Raw genomic sequence first — 26463 nt, forward strand, 5'->3', positions numbered from 1 at the left:
GTATGCGCGAATATAGGACGGTTAAACATAAGTTCAAATAGTTAGCTTTTCTCGGTGATATTATACTCTTCTAAAACATTGCCATTGTCGTGGGTCGTAATAATGATATCGTCAGGTGATGCAGATCTGATATCTTATGACCGTTACTACTCCTTTGTGAAGGTTGTGTGGGTTCCCAACAGATACAGAATCTTATTTATAGGGAAAGTGAAGGGGAGTGGATAAGTGGATTTGTAGCTGGCTGGAAAATAATCATTAGTACTTCTTGATAAGATGTAGAGAACTAGTATGCGTAAATGTATCTTTTCGAACCTCTCAATCGGCAGCCAGTTTGTTTCTTTCATCGCAAAATTTTTGATATTTCCAACGTTCCCAATATCATATCCTACATGATAGAGATGATAAAATCTGTATCAACGTTTAACCTTTTAAATTAGGATTTCTACGAAACTTTGGGGATAACAGAATATCCAACAAACCCAACAAACATAGGCAGCTTCACATCTAGTCATGTTTATTTTGATCTACTAGGGAAAGAAAAAATGCTTCTTGTTCAAAAGTCACAAATTGTATGTAAAATATGTTTATCACCCGACAATGCAGTATGTAATAACTTAATTCGCGCATTTTGTCATATTTTCTTCTGGGAATCAACCTAGATTCCATCAAAGATCATATATAAAGGGTGTGTCACATCAAATTGCATCATGGAAAAAACGCTGTAGAAATTTAATTTTTAGGAATTATATCTTCAGCTTTGGTTTTATAATCAGATAAGAGTGTATAGATCACGTTGGCCATGCTTCACTGTCAATTTTTTGTAAATTTGGAAAAATGTCGTCGAACGAAAAAGAGCGTCGTGAATTAATCTTGTACACTCATTTCGAGAATCCGGAGTTGTCACATCGGGACATCGGTAAGATGCTGGGAATCGTCCAATCCACGGTCAGCAGAGTACTAAAACGATACTTCGAGAACCTAACCATCGACCGGAAGGTGAAGAACGGCAAAATGGAAGCTCCGTCAGTGAAAAAGATCACAAGCGCGTAGTTAAGCAGTTTAGACGTGATCCGAGAAGTTCGGTCCGGGATGTCGCCAATAAACTGAATTTGTCAAGTTCATTCGTCCAGCGGACCAAGCAGCGGGAGGGCCTGCGTACATACAAGGTTCAGAAGGCTCCTAACCGCGACGAAAGGCAAAACATGGTGGGGAAGACGCGAGCCCGGAAGCTGTACACCGAAATGCTGACGAAGCCGCATTGCCTGGTAATGGACGACGAAACCTACGTCAAAGTGGACTTTCGTCAGCTGCCGGGCCTGTTGTTCTTCTCCGCAGAGGACAAATTCAGCGTTCCGGAGGAGATTCGCAAGCAGAAACTATCCAAGTTTGCCAAAAAGTACATGGTGTGGCAAGCGATCTGCTCTTGCGGAAAGCGGAGCGCCCCCTTCGTGATGACCGGCACGGTAAACGTTCAGGTTTACCTTAAGGAGTGCCTACAGAAGCGCTTACTACCACTATTGAAGCAGCACGAGGGCCCGACCATCTTCTAGCCGGATCTCGCTTCGTGCCACTATTCAAAGGACGTGTTGGAGTGGTACGAAGCCAACGGGGTCACCTTCGTGCCAAAGGAAATGAACCCGCCCAACGCGCCGGAGCTTCGCCCAATAGAGAAATATTGGGCGATTATGAAGCAGGGCCTCCGGAAGAACCCAAAAGTTGTCAAATCGGAGGCGGACTTCAAAAGAAAATGGATTTCTGTTCAAAAAAAACTACAACCTGACGTTGTACAGAACCTTATGGACGGGGTAAAGAGGAAGGTGCGAGCATACGGGCTTGGGCTCGAAGTATGATTAAAAAGAAAATGCCAAAAGTTGTTTAATAGTTTTTATTTTACTGTCTAAAATTTTCAAAAGGATCGGTCTACTGGGCGAATTTCTACAGCGTTTTTTCCGTGATGCAATTTGATGTGACACACCCTTTAATTATCTATATATATATATATATATATATATATATATATATATATATATATATATATAAATGGATTTCTGTCTCTCTGTCTGTCTGTCTGATTCTTATGAACTCGGAAACTACTGAACCGATCAACATGAAAATTGGTATGTAGGGGTTTTTGGGGCCTGGGAAGGTTTTCGTGATAGTTTGAGACTCCTCTCCCCTCTCTACAAACCCCTCCTCACTATGCCATACAAATTAAACACAAATTTCTACATTACTCGGGAATTAATCAAGCAAATGAAACGAAATTTGGCATATGGAGGTTATAGGGTGCAATAAATGATTCTGTGGTGATTAGACTCTCCAACCCCCTCTCGAAGGGGAGATGCCATACAAATGAAACGCAAATTTCTGCATTACACGAGAATTAATCAAGCAAATGAAACCAAATTAGGCATATAGAGGTTTTAGGGTGCTATAAATGTTTCTATGGTGGTTATTCTCTCCACCCCCCTCTCTAAGGGGTGGGCTGCCATACAAATGAAACTCAAATTTCTGCATAACTCGAGAATTAATCCAACAAACTGAACCAAATTTGGCATGTGCAGGTTTTAGGGGGCAAGAAACATTTCTAAGGTGGTTCAACACTCCTGCCACCTTTATGAGGGGGGGGGGGGTATGCTTGTCTGCCATAGAAATGAAACACAAATTTCTGCATAACTCGAGAACTAATAAAACCAAATTTTGCATGTGAAGGTTTTAGGGTGCAATAAGTGTTTCTATGATGGCTAGACTCTCCATCCCCCTCTCTAAGGGGGCCTGCCATATAAATGAAACACATTTCTGAATTGCTCGAGAATTAATCAAACAAACGTAACCAAATTTGGCATGTGGAGGTTTTAGGATGCAATAAATGTTTCTATGGTGGTTAGACACTCCTCCCGCTCTCTAAGGGTGGGCTGTCATATAAATGAAATACAAATTTTTGCATAACTCGAAAACTAATCAAGCAAATGGAGCCAAATTTGGCATGTGAAGGTTTTACGGGGCACGAAACGTTTCTATGGTGAATACACTTCTCCCCCTCTCTAAGGGGGGCTGTCATACAAACGAAACACAAATTTCTGCATAACTCGAGAACTAATCAAGCACAATTTGGGATGTGACGGTTTTTGGGTATGAGAAATGTTTCTAGGATGGTATGACATCTCTTCATACATGACAATTGAAAATTTTCGGAAAACTCGGAAGGAAAAAGGAAAAATTCGGAAAATTTAATTCCCATATGTTCTACAATTACATAGTGACAAGTGCTGTTAGTTCATTTCATGTTTGCTCATGTTACTTTTCTTATAATAAACCACTGCATAGAGAAAGTATTGTTATGAAAGGCAAAAATAATCGAATAAAATAAAATTAATGAACTACATTTTTTCATCAATTAATGCTAGCGTTTGAAATCAAGAAAGCACAACTGACATTTTGGTAGATTCTGAAATTTCAGTATTATTGACTTCTAAACTTCTCTAAACTCAATTGTAATTCAAATTGATTTCTCGCCAAATGTTAAATTTAAAGCCAACCGTACTCATGACTGTTGATTAAAGTTTGATTCATTTAGAATCCAGAATCATAAAATCAATTGTATCTCGGGATTGGTGAAAGGTACAGAAAATGTTTTTATATCAAAATATAGATAATTCTTTGCTCTTTCAGAAAAAAATATTGTTAAAGCAATTCCTTCACAGTTTTGACGAATTTTCGTACTTTTCTTCGGATACTCTCTATCAACGTTTAGTCTCTCTGTAAGTCAACCTCAGCGGGAATTTTATTTCACGATCTCTACATGTCTGCAGCACCCCGAGTCACTTTGACACAAAAAAACGATTTTTTTTTTTAAATGTAATCGATCCCATTGTCACGAGGGACCCCTGAAACACCCTTCGACTGTAGTGGCACCTTAGCAAATCTCGCCAAAACTTCACTGGCCGCAGGCACTCTCCTCTAAACGTTAGAGTAAAGTCAGACACCTTAAGTAAAAGTTGTTTTTTTTATCGTGAATTACACAAAAAATATGTAAAAATGTTGAAATACAAATTAGGGGCTTAGAATGAAAGGGGTGTAAGTGATTTGATCGATTTCTCTACATCGACTCTCTCTTTTGGTCATAACTGAGCTGCAAACACATTCCCAGCTGTATTTGACAATGCGGAAGACATGTCAGAGCCTCATCTATCGGATTCTATAGCAAACTCAAATTGGAACGTTTTTGCAGTTGAGTTATTAACTGAAGAAAAAGTTGATGAAGAGAAATCGATCAAGTCACTTACACCCCTTGCATTCTAAACCCCTCAAATGTATTTTATCAATTATACAGGGTTGCGCATTAATCACGCAACCGATTTGCGCAAATCTCAATCTTTATTCTCGAATAAAAAACAATACATACTCGACAGCTGAACTGCTTAGGAACCAACACGCTCGGTAGTTGCAGCGCGATCGTTATTTTTTTCCTTTAGAGAGCGTTGCGTGACTTATGCGCCACCCTGTGCATAAGTGTCCAACTTACCCGCCCTGTCCGTCTTTCCCGACCTTCCCCTACCTGACAAAACAGATCAACGTGAAATTTTCACCATCGAAAGATACAGGGTTTCCAAACAATTTGCTGTCAAAATCCGCTGGTATGAAATTAATTGGGATTCCGGATTCTAACTGATTTATACCTTATGGGTATAAATGGGTGATAAAATGATCGCTTCCACATTTTTCAGTTCAGCTGCACATAATTCGTTTTCAAACGGTTCGTTAGGTGGCTGTACACAGCTTGCCCGGAGGACAAATATTGGACACTTTTTGACAGATAAAGTTTGATTTGAAATTTGTTTGTTTGCCACTCTTCAATTATCAACAGTTGCAAACAATGTCAAACATCGAACATGGAAAAAATTCGACTGAAATATTTAAGGTAACCTAACCATGCACCGACAGGTTCGAAGCACGGACTGAAAAAGTATGTTAGGCATCCAATAACTGAATATTTGCTTGTCGTGTTTTGAGTCGAACAAATTTGATCAGTACACGTTGATCAAATTTTATCTGTCAAAAAGAGTCAAATATTGATCCATTCATAATTTAGGCTTTCTCCAGAATATTGCCTCAACATAGAAAAGCTTTATTTCTGCTACGCACGCAGGACAACATAAACAAACTGCAGCGCGCCAAGTGATTGCCATAGTAATCATGTGGACAAACCAACATCAGCGAGTCGGACAAACCATGATCAGAATTGAGGTCATCGAGATGCATTAATTGCATGATTAAAAATATATAAATCTGATACAAATGATGTGCAAGAATGATGTTTACAATATTCGTAAGTGTTATAATCCAGAAATGATCTGAATACGTACCAAATAATCATCTGGTGGTTGATTAAAAGTTAGCTCATATGAGGGGCGCATTGAAAACAATGGAAGGTGGACTTCATAAACCTTTAAACACGTGAATCCGTAAAAATATCCTCTAAAACTACTATATATCACGAAAAGGACAATTTTATTTATATGTTTGGAAATATTTTAATACCTAATTTGACACAGGTGCACTGAACTAGAGCGTCCAGAAAGGTGGACAAACAGATTTTCGACTGTACAAACCAGCATCATTTACCCTACCGTTTTTTTTTGAGACAGGAAAACCATTAAGACTAGTGCCCGAATCGAATGCAAACATGTTGTTTGCTGTTCTTCCTCCACAGCGCAAGCAGCGTGTGAAACCTAAAAAACATGCCTTCCTTATTCGTTAAATGGTTTACTTGTTTTATCATCTTCACTGTTTGTGCTTGAATAAAATAAAATTACTGAACAAATTTCCTATCAAATGGTATATAGTATAACATATATCGCAATAACGATTTTGCGTAATACACTGAGTTTCACAACTGTAGAACCTCTCATTTCTTCTGAGTTTCCAGAGATATGTAAGGAGTCAGTTGAATTGAAGTATATAGTGTAAGATATAACAACTATCCTCATTAAAAAGACTGGCCATTCGAACTTTATTGTTGTGTTCGGCCACGAAACATTAAAAAAAAATGAGTGGGCTACATCTATGATATAACCGCAAGGTTGACGTGGGACTACCTAAACGTAGCAATCATTTGTTTGCATTAATTAAATTTTTGGTTGAATGAAACAATTCCCGAATTCAATTGAATTCAATATATTTGCTTTGTGAGTAAAAAGATTGTATAATTATATATAAGGTCAATTCATGCGTTGTGATAGATTATGTTCTTTTTTTTTTTAGTGAGTCCTTTTACATTTCGTATGATGCCGAGGACAAAATATGTGAACGGAAGAATTATCAAATGATTATTTTATTTTACGTTTCCTTCTGATGTTTGCATCTCTCAAGTGTATGTACTTCTCGAATCGCGAATTTGCTTTATTTGATGAACTTCAGGCACTCAGTTTCGATTTTGACATGTACGTCGAACGCATATTGTTTAATCAATAGGTGTCATCGCAGCTATTGGTTATCAACATATTGCCTAATCATCAAATGGTATACGTAGTAATTCAAAGAGCAGAAGATATGAAGGCATATCCTTCAATGCAAGCTTGAATAACCGAGCCAAAGCATGGTATTCGTACCCGCTTTTGTAATCCGTTTTAGGAAAACACTTTTCGGAGTGCAAAAAAAACATACGAGTGCAGAAGTACCCCCGGAAGACCGTGTTAAGAAAACATATTCTAGTTTGCACAAAGGCAAGCGAGTACAAAAGTACTCGCAGTTTGCATTTATTTGCAGAGCCGATTTCCCCTGACATCTTGGTTTTGAAGTCTGTGTAGGCAAACACATTTCAGTCGGAACAAAAATGCCCCCGACTTGCATGAATTTGTAATGCCAATTTCCTCAGACACCTTGGTTCTAAAGTCTGTGTTAGGGAAACACATTTCAGTCGGAACAAAAATACCCCCGACTTTCATGTATTTGCAATGCCGATCTCTTCAACGCTGCTTGGTTTTGAAGTCTGTGTTAGGGAACATATTTCGGTGAGAACAAAAGCCCCCATACTTTCACGTATTTGCAATGCCGATTTCCCCGAGGCTGCTTGGTTTTGATGGCTGTGTTAGGGAAACCGTAGATCGGGCCAATCAAAATGAGGCAGTAAGGGCGTTTAGATAACGCTTAACATTTTACAGTTATTCAATTGTTTATCTCATGAAAAATAACATTTAATTAATTGCGATAGAAGCGTAGAAATATTCCCTATCAATTGATGCAAATATCTTTCCGATCCAGTAAGAAATGTTCGAGTTATAAGCATTCGGAATCTTTCATTTTTTCCTGCATGTTCTGTGTTGAGGTTTTCATTTTACCCCCCATATACTCCGGTTAGACGTAGTCCCACGTCAAAAAACAAAAATTGCAGTGTTTCATAACTATAGAACCAGATCGAAAAACTCTCACTCCTTTACAAAATAAACGTCAATTTCACATGAATTACAATAAGTTTCTGATTCGTAGGTCATTTTAAGTTCTAAATCAGTTCAATTAACCCATTCGGGTTCAGAAGTTCAAAGAAGTACTTCAGAATCATTTACTGCTGTTTTTACATCAAAAACAATATTTTTGGAAATTTGGCATCAATTTTTAAAACCCGGAAGGTCTATGCATGGTTTGATGAATGAGTGATTCAGATTCTGGACTGGTCAGCCTGTTTACCAGATCAAACGCCTATCAAGATCTTATGAGGAGTGGTTGTACGAATAGTAGATGCAGCTTTCAAGCAGTATGAGTGATTTGAAGAGCTTAAACGAGCAGTATACTCTGGGTAGAACGAGATACACACTACAACATGGCACAGCTTGGTCAAAACCACCCCGAATGGGTTATTTGAACTGATTGAGAATTAAAGATGACCTACGAATTAGAAACTTATTGTAATTCATGTAAAATTGACGTTTATTTCGTAAAGGAGTGAGAGTTTTTCGATCTGGTTCTATAGTTATGAAGCACTGGAATTTTTGTTTTTCGAATGTTTCGTGCCTGAACACAACAAAAAAGTTCAATAGCCAGTCTTTTAAATAAAAATAGTTGTTATATCTTACACCAGCGGTACTCAACCTTTTTTTCATAGGGGCCACAAACACGTATTATTATTGTGTCGCGTGCCGCAAATAAATAAATAAAGAAGAATGATCTCCACGACCACGAGCCACGACCGCATTGTTAACTTAGAACTACACAATCATTGCCGGAGAGTAGAAACATCAAAGTAATTTATTAATAAAAAAAATTTGATACAAATATTTGATAGCAATGGTACCGATAAATAAATGCTTTCACTGAGTGAAGAGCGCGAACTTTTCGCGAAGCAATTTGAGAAGATTGTCAAATTGATTCCAAGCATTGAAGTGTACTGTTGATTGCTCGCTGTCTGGAGAACTGAAACTGAAAAACAACTTTGATGATGTTGTTGTTTCAAATTATAGAGGGTTTAAAATTCATCAGTTCATTCGCCTCTAGCCTTGAAAAAGTTCAACTTGAAAAAATAAACTTAACACTCGACCTTAAGAAAAATAATTTCGAAAGCCTCCTTGCTGTCTGGTCGCTAGTTAGAAGGCTGATAATTTGTGAATACTGTGATTTGAATTCGCGAATGGCTGGTTCACTCAATTAATAGAATACGGTGGAGCTCAGATTGCAATGTTTTGTCTATCCACATTGTCCTTAGAACGAATACTGCATTTGCATTTCGAATGACAGATTTATGCTCATCCGATTAGCAGTGATATTTAAATATTGCACCTCGACCACTGGAACATGATAGGAAAAAGTGTATTCTTCCAATTTTCGTTAAACTTTAAACGTATATGGGTTAGGGAAAAAAATAGAGAATTTCCAATTCGATAGGAATGCAAACCATCAAAATCCGTTCAGAGCTAAAATAATTATTAACGTTAGAACTATTTCATAAAATGGATGGGTTATATCTATGATATATCCGCAAGGTTGACGTGGGACCTTAGCTTAGCAATTATTTGTTTGTATTGTAAATTCTTGTTTGAATGAAACAAGTTCCGAATTCAATTGAACTCAACATATTTGATTTGTGAGTAAAAAGAATAAACAAATGTCATGGAAGGGCAATTCATGCATTGTGATAGATTATGTTCTTCGTTACAAGTAAATTTAATGACAGTCCTTTTACGTTTGGTATGATGCCTAGGACATAATTTGTGAACGGAAGAATTATCGAACGATTATTTTATTTTGCGTTTTCCCTCTGAAGTTTGCATCTCTCAAGTGTACGTACTTCTCAAAGCGAATTTGCTTGAAACTTGAAAGTTCATCTAGCGTCCGGCGTCTGCACGATTTTTCCAGGTTCCTAAGTTTAGAAGATCGTGTTAGGGAAACATATTCTAGTCTACACAATGGCAAGCGAGTACAAAAGTACTCGCAGTTTGAATTTTTTTGCAAAGCCCATTTCCCCAGAAACCTTGGTTTTGAAGTCTGTGTTGGGGAAACACATTTCAGTGGGAACAAAAATGCCCTGACTTGCTTAAATTTCCAATGCCAATTCCCCCACGCTATATGGATTTGAAGTCTGTGTTAAGGAAACACATTTCAGTCGGAACAAAAATATCCCCAACCGGCATGAATTTGCAATGGCAATTTACTCCAGGCACCTTGGTTTTGAAATATCTGTTAGGGAACATATTTCGGTGGGAACAAATGCTTTCATGTGTTTGCAATGCCGACTTCCCCAGACACCTTGGATCTGAAGTCTGTGTTGGGTAAACACACTTCAGTCGGAACAAAAATTGCCCCGACTTGAAACACCTGCAATGGTTTGGTTTGGTTTGGTTTTTGATTATAGAGATTTAAACTTTTTCAGTTCATTCATCTCTAGCCCTGAGAAAGGCCCTTGGAAAAACTTTGCTTTACTCCTGTACTGCACCACCACCCTCATTGTCTTGAGAAGGGTGATCCCTCGTTTTTCAGCTCGTCCAGCAACGATGTTGTCCAGTCGGTGTACACACAAAGAATGATGACATTCTGCAATTCTGCAATTTCCCCACGCTCTATGGATTTGAAGTCTGCGTTAGGGAAACACATTTCAGTCGGAACAAAAATACCCCCGACTTGCATGAATTTGCAATGCCAATTTCTCCAACGCTGCATGGTTTTTGAGTCTGTGTTAGGGAACATTTTTCGGTGAGAACAAAAGTCCCCCTACTTCCATGTATTTGCAATGCCGATTTCCCCAAGGCTGCTTGGTTTTGATGGCTGTGATGGGGAAACCGTCAATCGGACCAATCAAAACGAGGCAGTTAGGGCGTGTAGATAACGCTTGACATTTTACAGTTACTCCATTGTTTATCTAATGAAAAACAACATTTTACTAATTGCGATAGAAGCGTGGAAATATTCCCTATCAATTGATGCAAACATTCTTCCGATCCAGTAAGAAATGTTCGAGTTATAAGCATTCGAAATCTTTCATTTTTTCCTGCATGTTCTGTGTTTAGGTTTTCATTTTACCCCCCATATATTCCGGTTAGACGTAGTCCCACGTTAAAAATGTGACGTGCTTTCTGATTTGATAGCAACGATAAACATAGTTGTATGTCAAATAATCTATATAAATAAACATGATTTGGTGTCCGTTCCTCGCGATTTAACTCAAGAACGGAGCAACGGATTTGAACAGTCAGTATCAGGATTGAAGTGTCTCAGTCTGCATCAAATGCATATGTCAAAAAAGAAATTATATGCTGCGAACATAGATCGAGCACAGAGAAATAATTTTCGGGGAACGTGAGTGTTCGAAATTATATAAATCAGAAAAGCAATTGTGGGCGCGACGAAGTTTGCCGGGTCAGCTAGTAGGTAATAATTTCATATTTATTCACTAACGTCAACAAGATTAGCCCGGATTAAATATATTTAATAAATATTTGATCTACTAATATTACTTAATGGTAACGGATCAGATGGGCCAACCAAAAGAGCCCGGTGGGCCGCATGCGGCCCGCGGGCCACAGATTGAGTATAGCTGTTTTACACTATAAACTTCAATTCAATCGACTTCTTACATATCTCTGGAAACTCAGAAGAAATGAGTGGTTCTATAGTTGTGAAACGCAGTGTATATATTTGAAATCCCTTAATTTTTCGTTACATTTTCCGTAGAGTGAGCCTCCTATATAGAAGTCAAAGACGTAGTCCTACGCTTGTTTTTGTCACAGCCCATTCCTTTGATTCGTTTCAGTTCTTGTTGTTAAATTGAAGACCTTCAGATAGTTCGCTTCACGCAAAGTAATGGTATGATTACTTCGTAAATTGGAAGACCCTGCCTTCACTAGTCAAGGTCTTCGTCATTTTATGCTTCTTAGTTTTATTGCGAAATGTAGCATTCATTCATCTTCTTTCTCGTCGGACTTCATAGAGCAATTATTCTTTCGAAAAAACTCACTCTAAATTAAGCAATTATATACTTCCCCCCAGCTGAAAGACTGCCAGAAGATGTACAATAAGCTTGTGTGCCTGGTGGCACTTACCGGCCTCTGGCTGGCCTGTTCGGAGCTAGCTCCGAAACTGGAAACCGCAAAGCAGTGGAGCCTGCTAACATATAACTTCCCCTGGGATTACCCTGCCTCGAACAAGGAATTCAACAGCCCGGAAAACATAGTCGCGACAGGGATGGAGGTAGGCTACGATCGTATATTCATCGCAACACCACGTCTGTTCAGTGGAGTGCCAGCAACGCTGTCATCCATTCCACGAGGGACCCAGGGCGATTCGCCAGTTCTACAGGCCTTCCCGGAGTGGAGTCACCACACCGCTGGTACCAAAGAATACAACTGCTCGGACATCGGACTCGTGTCAGTGTACCGAATACGGATCGATTCATGCAATCGACTCTGGGCATTGGATGCTGGGGTTTCCCGCTCACTCGAAGATTTTGAAGTAACCTGTCCGCCGAAGATCCTGGTGTACGATCTGCACACCGATCAGGTCGTAAGGAGGATCGATTTTCCACCAGAAGTCGTTCGTCGTGATTCTTTGTTCACTAATATTATCATTGATGAGAATACCGCGCGACCTGAGAACACTTGCGATGATGTGTTCGTCTACATTACCGACACCGTTGCACCAGGTCAGTTCTTCATCGGCGTCATACTCTATTCTCATCTAGTTTGTTTGTAGGCATCGTCGTCTATGACAGCGGAAAAGATCTCACATGGCGTGTGAGTCACCCGGCAATGTATCCCGATCCAGATTTCGCCGAGTCAGCCATTCTGGAACATCGATTTACCCTCATGGATGGTGTTGTGGGGTTAGCCTTCGACCAAGAATCAGGAATTGTTTACTTCCAACCATTAGCTACCGATAGGTATAGTATATTTCTACCCAAGTATTATATTTACATTATATTTTTATTCTTCTTTTAGACTGTTCTCTGTAACTTCAGCAGCGCTTCGTTCGGGTCCGCTACCGTTCGGAAAGGACCTACCGGTAAAACTGGTTGGTCGCAAATCTTCTCAGGGCATTGCACTTGCCACTTCACCACGTGGAGGGACAGTATTCTACTCACCATTCACGGAAACAGCGGTAGCCTCGTGGAATCCACGAACCAACGAACATAGGTGAGTGGGATGTTATTTGAAACTATGGATGAGTTATCTGAAAAACATTTTTTTTTCTCAGAATTCTCGCTCAAGATCAGCAAAGTTTGCAGTTTGCAGCCGACATCCGTACCCCTGCCCGAGACCCAAATGCCCTTTACATATTGACATCGAAATTCCATCGATACTTCCTCAAAAACCTGGACGCCAATGAGTTCAACGTTCGAATCCTGCGAATCGATGGTGTCGTTTCTCCAAGCACCCCATCGGCACCAGCACATTCCGCGTTCGGTTTCCCCTTTGAAAACAATAGTCCTTACTACAATCTCCCAGCTGCTACCACCACATCCTCCTTCAAACCCATCCCGCCACCAATCTCCGTCCACAGCTTCCCTGCACCGAAACCAACTAACCTGAAATCCTACGCATTCATCCAGAACTACTTCGTCAACAGTAAGCAACCCTATCCCTACGAACCCGTCTCCATAATCGACCGAACCAAAACCAATCCCTTCTTCACCCTAAACAGCGGCGAAAAACCATTCCCACCTACCCGACAGCGGCCCCACTATGGTCTCAATGGGGAAATTTTCTATCCCAAACTAAATAGCCACTTCAACGACTTCAATGGGCTCCGGTTTGCGAAGAGTTTACGGGCGAACCTGACGGCGATCCCATAAGTGGGGAAGTAGACCCACCCAGTGTGAGATCCAACCCATTTGTGCTTCTTCCCGTCTCAGCGAAGAAGTCCACCCAATGGACACACGCCCCCACCCATTAACACGTGTAAATAGTATCACATATGACCCCTCCCCTTGTTTGTCCCTATGATGTGTTCGGTCGCAAGACAAGACTAACGTATTGCTTGCATGACCCATTTGAATTCAGTAAGAGAAAAATTCAATGTACAAAAAAGAAACAATACTCAGTAATTTTAGTGTCATCAACAAAGGATTCCATGTTTGATCCACCTTCACCTGGCGCGTTTAAATTCTACCATCTGTTCGATTTGTGCTTTTTTAATGCCTTAGCACTTGTTGCATTTATGGTTACTCAGGATTTTTTTCTCTATCTGGGTAATTCCTGTCTACTTCTTATCTTTCTGTCGATTATAAATGAATACGACCGAATTTATCTTCCATTCTCTTTATCCCTATCCATATATTCAGTTTTCCCTTTCCTACATAAATCAAATACACACCAGCTGAAGAGGTGTTATCCTTTGTTGATAATTATCAGAGACAAAAAATAGAATCGAATAAAATAATTGAAATTTGTTTTGCAGCAATATCTTATACGATCAAAGAATAAATCAACTAATTTAAAAAAATATTTTTATTTGAGTGTATAAACATAACGAAATATTTAGATTGATAGTTCACTACTAAATAAAACTCCAAGCTTGGAAGCCTGGTTGGAATGAAAATGAAGAGCGGATAGTAAGGATGAGAACGAAAATAAATTTAGCTAAATAAACGCATTCGGCTATTCTGATTAGATAAAACTTTTTGTGTTTTTTTATGGTAATCACCGGTTCCTAAACTTGTCCCTTCTGCTGCCAGAGAAGCTTCGCCTTCTTATTGTACTATTGATTACGTCTTTTCCATTACTACTTATTTGAAATGTTCGTCCCGTATAACTATTTTGAGAAACAATGCGCGTGTAATTCATCCCAAAACGATACGATATACAATATGCATATAAAGGGTATTACGATACAAATTTGGTCATTTCAAACTTGATTTTAAACAGCTTTCTGGGCAAGAGGTTCATACGACAATCGGAAAGGGGAAACTTCCCCGTTTTCGAGCATGTGAAGCTGTCGTAGTTCGGTAAGAAGCATTAGGATAGGTTTGGAAGGATAATAAATAGTACCAGTGGCTTGAAAAGCGACATTTTTATTGCAAACGGAATCGTCAACCAGGAATTTTACGTGAACTAGTGTCGGGAAAAGCATTCCGCGAAGCAACACGATTGTTCTGTACTGTTTTACCGGATTTCCAATTATGAAACGAAGTGGTAAGCTGCCATCAAAGTGCAGAGTGTGTCCAAGGAGAAGAACCCTTCCAAACACGGCAGAGCTCCGCCTAATCGAGAAATATTGGGCGTTCGTCATGCGGAACCTGGAAAAGGCTTAAAAACTATTGGAAATGAGACGACCTTGTGCCTAAGTATCCGGAATGGACTTAAAATGTCCACATAATGAATACAGGCAAACCTTTCGCATAAAAAACCGTGCAAAACTTCACCAGCAGCTTGAAAAAATCGTGTTCGGTACACATTTTGAAAAAAACTTTTTTTGTGCGGTAGATAGGGACCGCATAAAAAAAGTCACAGGAGAGTCGTGTCCGAGACACGACCGCATAGTTGACGTAGGATTCCATTAGGCTATCTGTTGATTTTGGATATGTTTGAAGAATTACATCGTAAAACTCTTTGATAATGATTTCGTGGTCCCGAAAAGGGCCGTTTTGTTTGGTTGTTGGGCATGGTTTGTTCACTCCACCAGTGTTCACCGAGTGATGATGACACAAGGATGGTAAACAGTCGTAGGATGGTGCGTATCAGATAAAAGATACCGAAGTGGAACGAGATATGATGAAAATTGCCCTTTGTGATCCTAGACGAGATGGCTCCTGTGTTATGTATGGATGAAATAAATAAAAAAAACTTACCAATGTAATATAAGATAATACCGAACACAATTATCAATTTTTCTTTGATATAGAGAAAACTTATTTGAAATGGAAAAGGTAATTTTCTTTTATATTTTTTTACTTTCTGGGTGTTTATTCAACCCAATGCGAATTTTAATTGGACAACAACAATTAATACTATATGTAGAGCCTATGGAAAATCACTTTTTCTAATATATCTTCACTTTTCCAATTTTTCTGCCGTATTAACATTCCTTGGGTGAAAATGAACACAACAAGATTAAACCTAACGACCCCTTCGCGAGCGGGAACAAACCTTGGTTTTTATTTATTTGAATTGAAATAAATCGTTTCATATATCAAGTCATTTTCAACACACCTGCTACCATACATCATACTCACACTTGTGCAAAATTTTTCACAATGAACGATCGATCATTGATATGAAATTTCACGAAGCAACCAACATTCAAGTCCCAAATTTAAATTTTATTTGCTAGAATTTATCGTATCACTCACCTCGCTTGCAATATAAAAATGCCCTCGACATGCATATATTTGCAATGCCGATTTCCTCAGGCAGCTTGGTTTAGATGTCTCTGTAAGGGAATACATTTCAGTAGAAACAAAAGCTCCCCCTATTTTCTTGTATTTGCAATGCCGATTTCCCCCAGGCAACTTGGTTTTGATGTCTCTGTTAGGGACCCGCCGCATGTGTCGTCAATTTCGACCAATCAGAAGTGGTTATTTCCGTTAGGATAGGAGTTGAGATTTTTCAATTGTTCGATTGTTAGTTACATGACAAATATTATTTACTTCAATATAAAAAATTGTTATGGAGTGCCGAAATCGATTGACGCGAAAATCTCATTAAACCATCATGAAATGACTGAGCAATAAGCGTTTGAAATTGGACAATTTTCACGATGTGCTCGATTTTCGATTTTCAATTTGTACCCCAATATGTTCCCGAAAGACGTAATCCTACGTCAAAAGTTTCCCCCAAGAAAATAACTCAAATCCACGCCATTCACCGTTCAATTTCCTTTTGTTACCCTACTTTGCGATGAGACACTTTGCCTTTTCGGTTGCGGTTGGCTGTTTGCTGTGCTTTTAGTTGCATGTCGAAACGTGTTGCTGTTAGAAATCATGTCATGCAAAAACTTAGAAAAACTTAGAGCATTTGATGGGAAGAGGGGAATGATTTCAGAAGTGGATAATTGTTACGCAAATATGCTTTTTTCGCACTGAGATGCATATAAACCATCTTTCTTTCTTTCTTTGTTTTTAAGAGACTTTAAACTTTGCAGTTCATTCGCCTCTATATATAAACCATCGAAAAAACTAAATGGACGATAAATTCGTCAAATATGATGCTTTTCATACACCGCACAGAAAAACCGCACAAAAAACCGCCCAAAAACAGAAAAGCGCACAAAAAACGCACAAAAAAAATTCGTACAAAGAAAAACCGTACAAAACCAGGTTTTACTGTACACACCTAACTTTTCAATAGGATCTATCTGTTTTGATCGATTCTCTTTACTGCGTCGTGAATTAATCCTGTGCATTCATTTCGAGAATCCGGAGTTGTCACATCGGGACATCGGTAAGATGCTGGGAATCGTCCAATCCACGGTCAGCAGAGTACTAAAACGATACTTCGAGAACCTAACCATCGACCGGAAGGTGAAGAACGGCAAAAATGGATGCTCCGTCAGTGAAAAAGATCACAAGCGCGTAGTTAAGCAGTTTAGACGTGATCCGAGAAGTTCGGTCCGGGATGTCGCCAATAAGCTGAATTTGTCAAGTTCATTCGTCCAGCGAACCAAGCAGCGGGAGGGCCTGCGTACATACAAGGTTCAGAAGGCTCCTAACCGCGACGAAAGGCAAAACATGGTGGGGAAGACGCGAGCCCGGAAGCTGTACACCGAAATGCTGACGAAGCCGCATTGCCTGGTAATGGACGACGAAACCTACGTCAAAGCGGACTTTCGTCAGCTGCCGGGCCTGTTGTTCTTCTCCGCAGAGGACAAATTCAGCGTTCCGGAGGAGATTCGCAAGCAGAAACTATCCAAGTTTGCCAAAAAGTACATGGTGTGGCAAGCGATCTGCTCTTGCGGAAAGCGGAGCGCCCCCTTCGTGATGACCGGCACGGTAAACGGGCAGGTTTAACTTAAGGAGTGCCTACAGAAGCGCTTACTACCACTATTGAAGCAGCACGAGGGCCCGACCATCTTCTGGCCGGACCTCGCTCCGTGCCACTATTCAAAGGACGTGTTGGAGTGGTACGAAGCCAACGGGGTCACCTTCGTGCCAAAGGAAATGAACCCGCCCAACGCGCCGGAGCTTCGCCCAATAGAAAATATTGGGCGATTATGAAGCAGGCCCTCCGGAAGAACTCAAAAGTTGTCAAATCGGAAGCGGACTTCAAGAGAAAATGGATTTCTGTTCAAAAAAACTACAACCTGACGTTGTACAGAACCTTATGGACGGGGTAAAGAGGAAGGTGCGAGCATACGGGCTTGGGCTCGAAGTATGAATAAAAAGAAAATGCCAAAAGTTGTTTAATAGTTTTTATTTTACTGTCTAAAATTTTCAAAAGGATCGGTCTACTGGGCGAATTTCTACAGCGTTTTTTCCGTGATGCAATTTGATGTGACACACCCTTTAGTCTAGAAATTTTTAAAAAATATTTTTTTTCCTTTATATTTCTGTAGTTTAGTCATTCAAGAATATATCCTAGAAAGGACTTATCGAAAACCCTATTATTTACCGAGTTAGAGCCTTTTTAGTGATGCGGTATCTAACCTGTTACGGCCATAACAATGAACTTCAAACGCTTTTTTGTCGAACCTAGTTTTTTTCAAACTGGCGTACACGATATCTCAAGTGTCGAAATTATAAGGATACAATCTGCATGAACCTCTAAAAAAATATTTTTCAAATTTTACTATTTTGAAAAAAATTGGGAAACGGAAGAAAAGACGTTTCAAAATTTGTTTGCCAGAGATGCCGTTCGAACCGATGATGAAGCAAAGATGAGAATGCTGCTGAGAATATTGGGTCCATCGAAGCACGAGATGTTCACCGGCTATATCCTACCCACGAGCTCCCACAAAATGAAATTCGACTAAACGATGAGCAATCTGAACAGTTCATTCGGCATCCTAGTGAACAACAAACGGTACCGGTGCTCGCAAGTCACGGAGCAAGCCTCCGAAGACTACAAAACGTTCGCCTACCGGGTGAACAAACTGTGTGTCGAATTCAAACCGGGTACTGCGCTAGCGCCAAAAAGGTGAAGTCTCCTGCAAGCGGCACTTATCCGAGCCGATAGTGACCAGAAGTTTGCAGGTAAAGAGGAAAACCGTTGAAGCTGGAAGTTTAGGATTCCTGTGAAGTTGTGATCAAGGAAAAGAACCATGAAGATCGACTCTTCCTGGTTAAAACGCAACCCAATTTGCTTGTCCTGGATCTATAGTGCCTATGAATTTGTTATGCAATCGTGTAAACAGCTATCTAACATCGATCAGCTCTTCCCAGAGAGGTTCAGCAACAAACCTTCGTCCCTTCGTCCCCTGCAAAATGTACTAAGCTACCCAGTAATACAGAGACCGAAACAGCAGTCCAAATTCCTCGTCGCTCTTCACGTTTTCGAAGATACCCGCCTAAACTAGCCGAAAACGAAAACCTCGATTTAATTTATCACTAAAGATTAAGTCTCAATTCGGTTTATGGTTACATCGGTTTTATGGCATATACCATCGTAAAATCGATCTATACTGCGAAAAGCTGTATTACATGCTGTGGAAAATCTTTCAACAGTAAATCATATCAGATCGTAGTTGACGCCATATTACATCATATTAGGAATTCTTTACCAGATCAGCAGGCCCGAAAACAACTTTAAATTGGTAAAATTTAAATGAACATTTTTGCTGTTATCTGATCACCTCAAATACGTAGCACTGAACCTTACTTAACCATTTCTATATCAATTTCAAAATAGTTTCACTAAAATACAATAGACGACCAGGAATGTGCCGATTGCATCTTTTTCGTATTATATGTACGAGTTTTAACTGCTCTAGAATTATGTTTCAGATAGTCGTGCGAGATAACTGTTGATATCACCCAAACAACCGGAGTTCGAACCCCATCGGAACAAATTTTCTTAACCATCACCACCACCCTTTTCGAATATTTATACCCCCTTCCAATGTAAGTCAATTTAATAATTACTATTTTTAGAAACATGAATGTTGTCATATATACAAATGACGGTTCGTGACGTTATAAGCATACTTATAATCACACGAACATTTTCCGCCATTCGTTTTCCTATTTGCCTGTAGTAAATCGTTAATAGTCGTACTAGATGCATGTGTAATTCATAGATTCATCCAAACTAATTCGCAAGCAATTGTCGAGTATGTATATCACCTCAATTTTGTATGTACAGTAGAACCCCGATTATCCGCGGAATAGTCTGGCTAGCTCATCGTGAGTTCAAAACGTGAAAAAAAAGATTATTCGGCACGAAAACTATTTTTCATCAATACAGAAATCCTTAAACTATTGATCTACAAGGTCGTGTACACCAGTGGTCAGATAATGTGATAGCCATGTTCAAGACAAAAGTGCATGAGCCTATTACTCACTGACAAATTCCGGAAAGGCTTATGGATTTACTGTATAACTGTATAACTTAACCAGTCAAAAAAAAAATATCACGCCGAGTATTAAAATTACTCAACAATTGTTGAGTTTTAACAAGAAAGACTTCAGCACATTCACTGGTCTTATAACAGGACACTGTTCGAGAAAATACCATCTCAAAGACGGTCTTGATTTTTGACTATAGTTCCTTTCTATGGTGACTGAGAGCCACCATACGAACCATACGCACGGTAGAAAAGGTTTGGTGGCGGAGAGCAGACATACGACCGCAAAGAGTTAATTTTTCTTTTACATTACTTTTACCAAAAATGTACGCTTCCGTAAGGTATTGAAATATGATTTCCTAAAATTTTAATACATAGGTGTCATTACGTTAGAACCCCTCGATTTTTTTTAGTTTCCAGACATGTATAAGAGCTCGGTTGAAATAATGTATATAGAGTAAAGTATAATAACTATTTACGTTTATAAGAATGGCAATTTTAACTTTATTGTTTTGATCACTCATTTACAAAATTAACAGCAAATTTCGCACGAATTACTACAAGTTTATAATTCGTGGGCCATCCTTAGTTCTCAATCAATTCAAAAAACGTATTCGACCAAGCTACGGCATGTGGAAATTTGAATCTCGTTCCACACAGAGGAAACTGCTCGTTTAGGCTCCATAAAACTCCTATACTGCCTGTTAGATACATCTATTCTTTGTACGGTCATTCTATGTACATACGTTGTCGATTGGGGTTTGAACTGGCAAATAAGCATGATAGTCCATAATCTAAAGCCCCAGTAATAAACCATGTGATGGACTTACGACTTTTATGAAATGATGCCTTACTCTGTTGGAATATCCAATCATCATGGTGGTTTCGATGCAAAAACGACAGCAAATGATTCAGGAATACTTCCTCGAAGTCCCCACTTCTCATTCGTTTCCATCATTTGAAATAGTCCTTTCTGAGAAAGTTCTTCCCGAAGATTGTTTCCCTAAAATTCTTTTCTTCCAACAATAAAGAAACAAAATCTAACATGAAACAAACTTGAAATGAAATAAGGGTGTCATCGAGGTGTGACGAAAACCAGTGGGCATCCCGCTTAAGCCACCGGACTAACGCCAGGGGTACGACTAAAACGTCAAATCCGTCATATTGCCAATGTACCCAATATTGCTGCGGTTTACTGACATTTTGGTTCTGACGATTACTGTTGTTTACAACACGGTCCGGTTATATAGTTAAATAGTGGCTAACTTTAAACTCCATGTTGAATCTGAACACCTCCATGTGAAACCGAAATATGAAAATCGCTTAAGCAGTTAGAAATAAAGCAGCGCAATTTCCGTGATTTCAACGATTTCAATCCTCGCAAATGGTATGTTGGTAAACAAATGACGCCATATTGATTTTGACTTTGGGTAGCCTATATTCAATTGATGTCTAACCCCTGACTAACGCTACCCAGACAGTCAATCGATCAACCTGACAGATCAACTGGTCAGATGGAGAAGACGAAAAAGAAAAATAAGATCAACAAACCTATAGGAGAGTGGTACAATTGAATATTTATTAGGAATTATTTGCAAATTAGTTCATATTAGTTACAAAAATCAAATTATAAAAATACGTCCACAAGAATCATGGAAGTAAGGCTATTGGAAACAAGATTTGTTAGGTTTTTATTACAAATTCATTTTCATTAGATTGAAACTATCCTGCGTAAAATTAGAATCAGCCTGTCAAACCAGCCAGAACGGGAATCAACCCCGAAACGAACCCGTGGGACGCTAACCACTCGGCCACGGGAGCACTACTTAAGGTGGCCGTACACTGTTTGCCCGGAGGTCAAATATTTGATATTTTTTGACAGATAAGGTTTGATTTGATATTTGTACAAACACTATTTTGTTTGCCACTCTTCAATTTTCAACAGTAGTAAACAATATCAAACACCGAACATGGAAAAAATCAACTGAAATATTCAAGGTAACCTAACCATGTACCGACAGGTTCAAAGAACAGACTGAAAAAATATTCTAGGCATCCAATAATTGAATATTTGCTTGTCGTGTTTTATGTAGAAAATATTTGATCAGTACACGTTGACCAAATTTTATCTGTCAAAAAGAGTCAAATATTTGGCTTCGGTCAAACAGTGTATGAGCACCCTTAGACTTGGAATCACATTAATCATGAAAATTTGTAAATGATGAATAAAATAATTTACAGTTTGAGCTGCTACTAAAAACTGCTCCAAAATTGTGGTGCATTTTTCAAGGTAAATCCGAACACGAGGTAATTACTTGGTAATGTTTAATTGAAAAATATCCAAGAATGACCACGTGGTCAACAGGGGAAGGAGTCTGGTCAATATCCACGCTTTTCCACGGAGGGGGAGAGGGGACTCTAGAATCGTGCTTTTTGTGTCCACGTGGTTTGTGGACAGTCTCTCAGTGTTCCCATTTTTTAAATCTAAAAAAAAATGTTTAAGAATATTTTTCTTCTATTTATTGCAATCATGAAATCAATTTGAGCACAGCCCTATTGAATGGAATTGAATGGAACCATACCGTAGAACAACCTTGCACAAACAAAAAGATCGCACCTGTTTGACAGTTTATACCGCACAACATAAACACTGTATCATCTGTATTGTATTTGCGCAAAACGCGATGCTGTGAAGTCATCCAGTTGGCCTTGGCTCATCAAATTTGTTCTTCAAGCCAAAATCAATCGCATCACTGTCGCTAGCATTGGAACTTAGGATGCCGTCTGTCCGGTATCCGACGGAATTGGCGAAAAAACGTAGTGAGTAGAAAAAAATGAACGGGACCTTCCACAGCAAATTTGGCTCCCTGGTCGGAGTGCTGTACGTGGGCCATTCCAACTGCAGGTTTCTGGTGAGTATGTCACCTTTCCAGAAATAACTTTGTGATTGTGACATTGATTTTCGCAGGTTTATGCAGCGAAAAACGCCGAAGTGCTCACTTGCCATGAGGAGCGCTTGGAGGTCAACTCTCCGCACTCCGGTTGGGTCGAGTTCGATCCTATGCAGATATGGCAAGCAGCCAGAGAAAGCTTGGAGCGAGCGGTACAGAATCTTGTGCTGCTGGATATCGATCCACGAGATATTCTGGCGATTGGGATTTGCAATCAGCGCGAAACGAGCGTACTGTGGGACAAAGGAACTGGACTGCCGTTATGTAACGCCATAGGTTGGTGCGACACTAGGACTTCTGGTCTGGTGAAAGAACTGCTGGTGAGGGTGAGAGGTAAAATAAATTTCCTCAAGGAGGTTTGCGGATTGCCGTTCGCCAATTGCTTCAGCGCTGTGAAAATTCGCTGGATGTTGGACCACTTGGGGGAAGAGGTGGTTTCAGGGAAAGAGCTCTCGTTTGGCACTCTGGATAGTTGGATTATGTGGAATCTGACGGGCGGTATCAATGGAGGAATCCACATGACTGATGTAACGAACGCGTCGAGGACAATGTTAATGAATCTTAGGACTCAACAGTGGGATTCTAGATTGTGCCATTTCTTTAAAATTCCTCAGAATATTTTACCACAAATCAGAAGCTGCTCTGAGGTGTATGGATATGTAATTGAAGGACCTCTCAGCGGAATCCCAATAGCTGGTGTGAGTATGCTTGAGAAAACATTGATTACATAAAGCTGAGTTTTTTTTTTGCTGTCCAGTGTATAGGTGACCAACAAGCTGCTCTTCTCGGTCAAATATGTCTTTCTGCCGGTCAACTGTCATGTAATTTAGATGAGGGATGTTTCGTTTTATTCAACACTGCTCAGGAGATAATCGATTCTGATAATGGTCTTCTTTCCACAATTGCCTTCAAACTAGGGCCCAAGGCGGAAACTTTCTATGCACTTGAAGGTGCTATTCCCCACGCGGGAAGCTCAATTGGTTGGATGCATGAAAATCTACAGCTACCGAACGACTCGAATCACAATGGCTCTCTTACGCAAAGTTTCCGTGAGGAGCCGACCTTATTTTCGTCGGTTTGTTCTATGAACTCTTCCTTCGGAGGGTACCCGAGCGAAGCAAGAAATTTCAATCCAAATTACGAAGTGATCCTTGTGCCCGCCTTCAGTGGTTATTATACGCCATATTGGCGGTATAAAGTACGAGGAGTTCTGTTTGGCCTCACCTTACAAACTTCTGCCCGGCAGATTCTGTTTGCCGCATATGAAGCTGTTTGTTTCCAGGTGCGCGAAGTGTTGGATTCCTTAGCGAAAGACTGCAAAACTTGGCCAGCTGTGACAAAGTTTGTTGCCGGTGGAGATCTCAGCGAGAAGCCATTCCTGATGCAAATGCTAGCCGACCTAAGTGGCGTGAGTATCGAACGGCCCCAAAGTTCGACTCCGGCTTGTCTCGGGACGATGCTAGCTGCTGGACTGGCGGCCGATGTGCTTACACTGGATGAGTTCCGGTCCAGTTGCATTCCACCTATAGACTACTATTCCTCAACACACTATTCTAGTCGTAAGTATAACAACAGCTGGCCTTGTGTATCGATATTCGGCTAACAATGTTTGCCTTTACAGAACGAGATATGAAATTCCGCAAATGGAAGATAGCCGTCGATCGATGTCTGAATTTCGAATCAGTTTCCGAGACGGATCTTTCCAAGTTTCGACAGGAAGAGATAGGTAAACGATCACATCAAGTAACGAGAAACTGCTTTTTTCAGCCCACCATGTTTCAGATCCGGAATATTCGGTTCTCTGTTCTATTCCAGGAGGAGTCTATGTGATCTCGTCTTTTGTCATCATTATTTTAGCTCAATTTCTGCAGCAGAATCGGAGCGCTTAGAGGTGCTTCTGTTTAGTTTACGGGGAAATTATAGTCGTTAAATTGCGGTAGAGTTTCCTATAGTTAATTGTAAGCAATTATCGGTAGAGGATATTTCTCATTTACTCCTCTAGTCGCGTGCAATTGCTTCCTTTTATCTGATTGTTGTGAATGAACAATAAAAAGAATTTTGTTTTTGAAAGTACCATCGCTTTGGAAGCTTCTTTGAAATAAATGTTAATTGTTAACAGATTCGACCACAATCGATGAATTGAGAAATTCCTACGGAGATAAGTAAATATGCTTGCATTTTTATTGCCAATCGTCTTTACATATTTGACGATCTGAAAACAGCGTTGAGCAATTACAAAAATATTAAACTTCGGTTCACTGCAGCATAAGTAACGTCCCTAATACAACTGAAAGAAATAACTGCGCAGGGAAAACTGACAAAAACATAAAACAAACTTATTGCTATTTCTCTCCCATCGTATCTTCCCCTTTCTTGATTCCACTTTTAAACTGCTGATAGTCATCCATAATGCTTTGCTTTCGTTTTTCCAGCTGCTGCTTCCGCTCCTGAATACTTTGCTTCTGCTCGGCAATTTTATCCTGTATACCTTGTTTTTTCTCAGCCATTTTATCCTGGAAATCCTGTTTCCTCTCCGCAATTCGCTCCTGTATATTTTCCTTCTTATCTTTGTACATTTGCACCAACCGATCCTTCGACGGGATCGGCTTAATGTAGCCCAGCTGAACGAGATATTTGATGGAGATTGTGGAGCCACCTGAAACGACGCCACTATGAAACGTTTTAGTTGAAAAATAAAACCTGGGCAATCAAACCTAGCGTAACGGTGTAACGCACTGGAGTTGCAATTTTATACAGCAGATAAGCGATCGCAATGTGACCAAGGCTTGAGTCCCGGACAGGATCGATCAGCTTCTGTGAGACCCCCATCGATTCGAGAATGGCAATGACGTCTACGCCACTCGTTGAGGCATAGTAGAAACCACCGAACCAGAACACAGACGTGATGCAATGAACCGGAACCAGCACGTACCAGTACTCTTTGTACATTTTCTTGAAGCGTGCAAACAGGCCAAGCTTGACCGGTTCCTCCGGAGCGTTGTCAAGTTCTGATTGTGCCGTACTTGGATGGCTCTTTTTATCCGACGATGGGTGCTGCTGCATCTGATATGTGGAAGAGCTGAAAAAGGGAGTCTGCTGCCGGTAGCATACTGGGAACTGTCGGTAGCAAATTGATCCCGACTGCTCCTGTGGACGACTCCAGCAGTGGAAGTTGTTCGAGCAAACTGTGAGTACATTCCTGAATTGGGGATGCGTCGAAAATCGGATTGGGATTGATCTCGTCATGCTTCCAGCGAGTACCATTCGCGAGGAATTGAGCAGTAGAGACATAATGTTCGATTCTATTATTCTAGAAGATGCGAAATTATTCCAGTGCTACAAAAACATTACTAAAGACAGAGGAAATATTTTGAAAATGTAACAATCGAAAGATTGGCATTTAGTGATCATTAAAGGGAATAGCAAACAGCTTACGTGTTTCGGGTGTTGTTTATGTTTCTGCTCACATCGTTGTGGATATTCGCTGTCTTCGGCAAAGATTCAGATCGAAACCAGGATGTATTAAGCACGGTGGGTCAATATATTGTCAAAACGATTTTGCACCCACAAAAATCGTAACTAAAAAAGCTAC

The 26463-nt window shown here is 40.0% G+C and overlaps 3 protein-coding genes across 3 annotated transcripts in view; 2 read left to right on the top strand and 1 right to left on the bottom strand.

The window, feature by feature from the left end:
- Nucleotides 1-14100, top strand: part of LOC129767746 (band 4.1-like protein 5) — a 171477-nt gene extending 157377 nt beyond the window's left edge. Inside the window, exons 8-11 of the mRNA XM_055768915.1 lie at nt 11476-12127; nt 12178-12364; nt 12423-12617; nt 12679-14100. Of these exons, the coding sequence (XP_055624890.1) occupies nt 11476-12127; nt 12178-12364; nt 12423-12617; nt 12679-13276 (1632 nt within the window). The 3' untranslated portion in view covers nt 13277-14100. The remainder of the gene's footprint in view (nt 1-11475; nt 12128-12177; nt 12365-12422; nt 12618-12678) is intronic.
- An 8460-nt stretch (nt 14101-22560) lies between these two features.
- Nucleotides 22561-24989, top strand: LOC129775803 (glycerol kinase). The gene is made up of 5 exons (XM_055780909.1): nt 22561-22832; nt 22889-23569; nt 23629-24430; nt 24493-24597; nt 24654-24989. Exons 1-5 carry the CDS (start codon nt 22755-22757, stop codon nt 24758-24760), a joined length of 1773 nt encoding a protein of 590 aa, XP_055636884.1. The 5' UTR covers nt 22561-22754; the 3' UTR covers nt 24761-24989.
- Nucleotides 24990-25030: 41 nt separating this feature from the next.
- On the bottom strand, nt 25031-26382 carry LOC129761729 (uncharacterized protein C18orf19 homolog A). Its single transcript, XM_055759471.1, has 3 exons — nt 26307-26382; nt 25586-26181; nt 25031-25527 (listed from the first exon to the last, which is right to left on the bottom strand). Exons 2-3 carry the CDS (start codon nt 26160-26162, stop codon nt 25214-25216), a joined length of 891 nt encoding a protein of 296 aa, XP_055615446.1. The 5' UTR covers nt 26163-26181; nt 26307-26382; the 3' UTR covers nt 25031-25213.
- Nucleotides 26383-26463: the final 81 nt, after the last annotated feature.

The sequence above is a fragment of the Toxorhynchites rutilus genome, chromosome 1 (genome assembly GCF_029784135.1).
Source record: "Toxorhynchites rutilus septentrionalis strain SRP chromosome 1, ASM2978413v1, whole genome shotgun sequence".
NCBI lineage: Eukaryota > Metazoa > Arthropoda > Insecta > Diptera > Culicidae > Toxorhynchites > Toxorhynchites rutilus.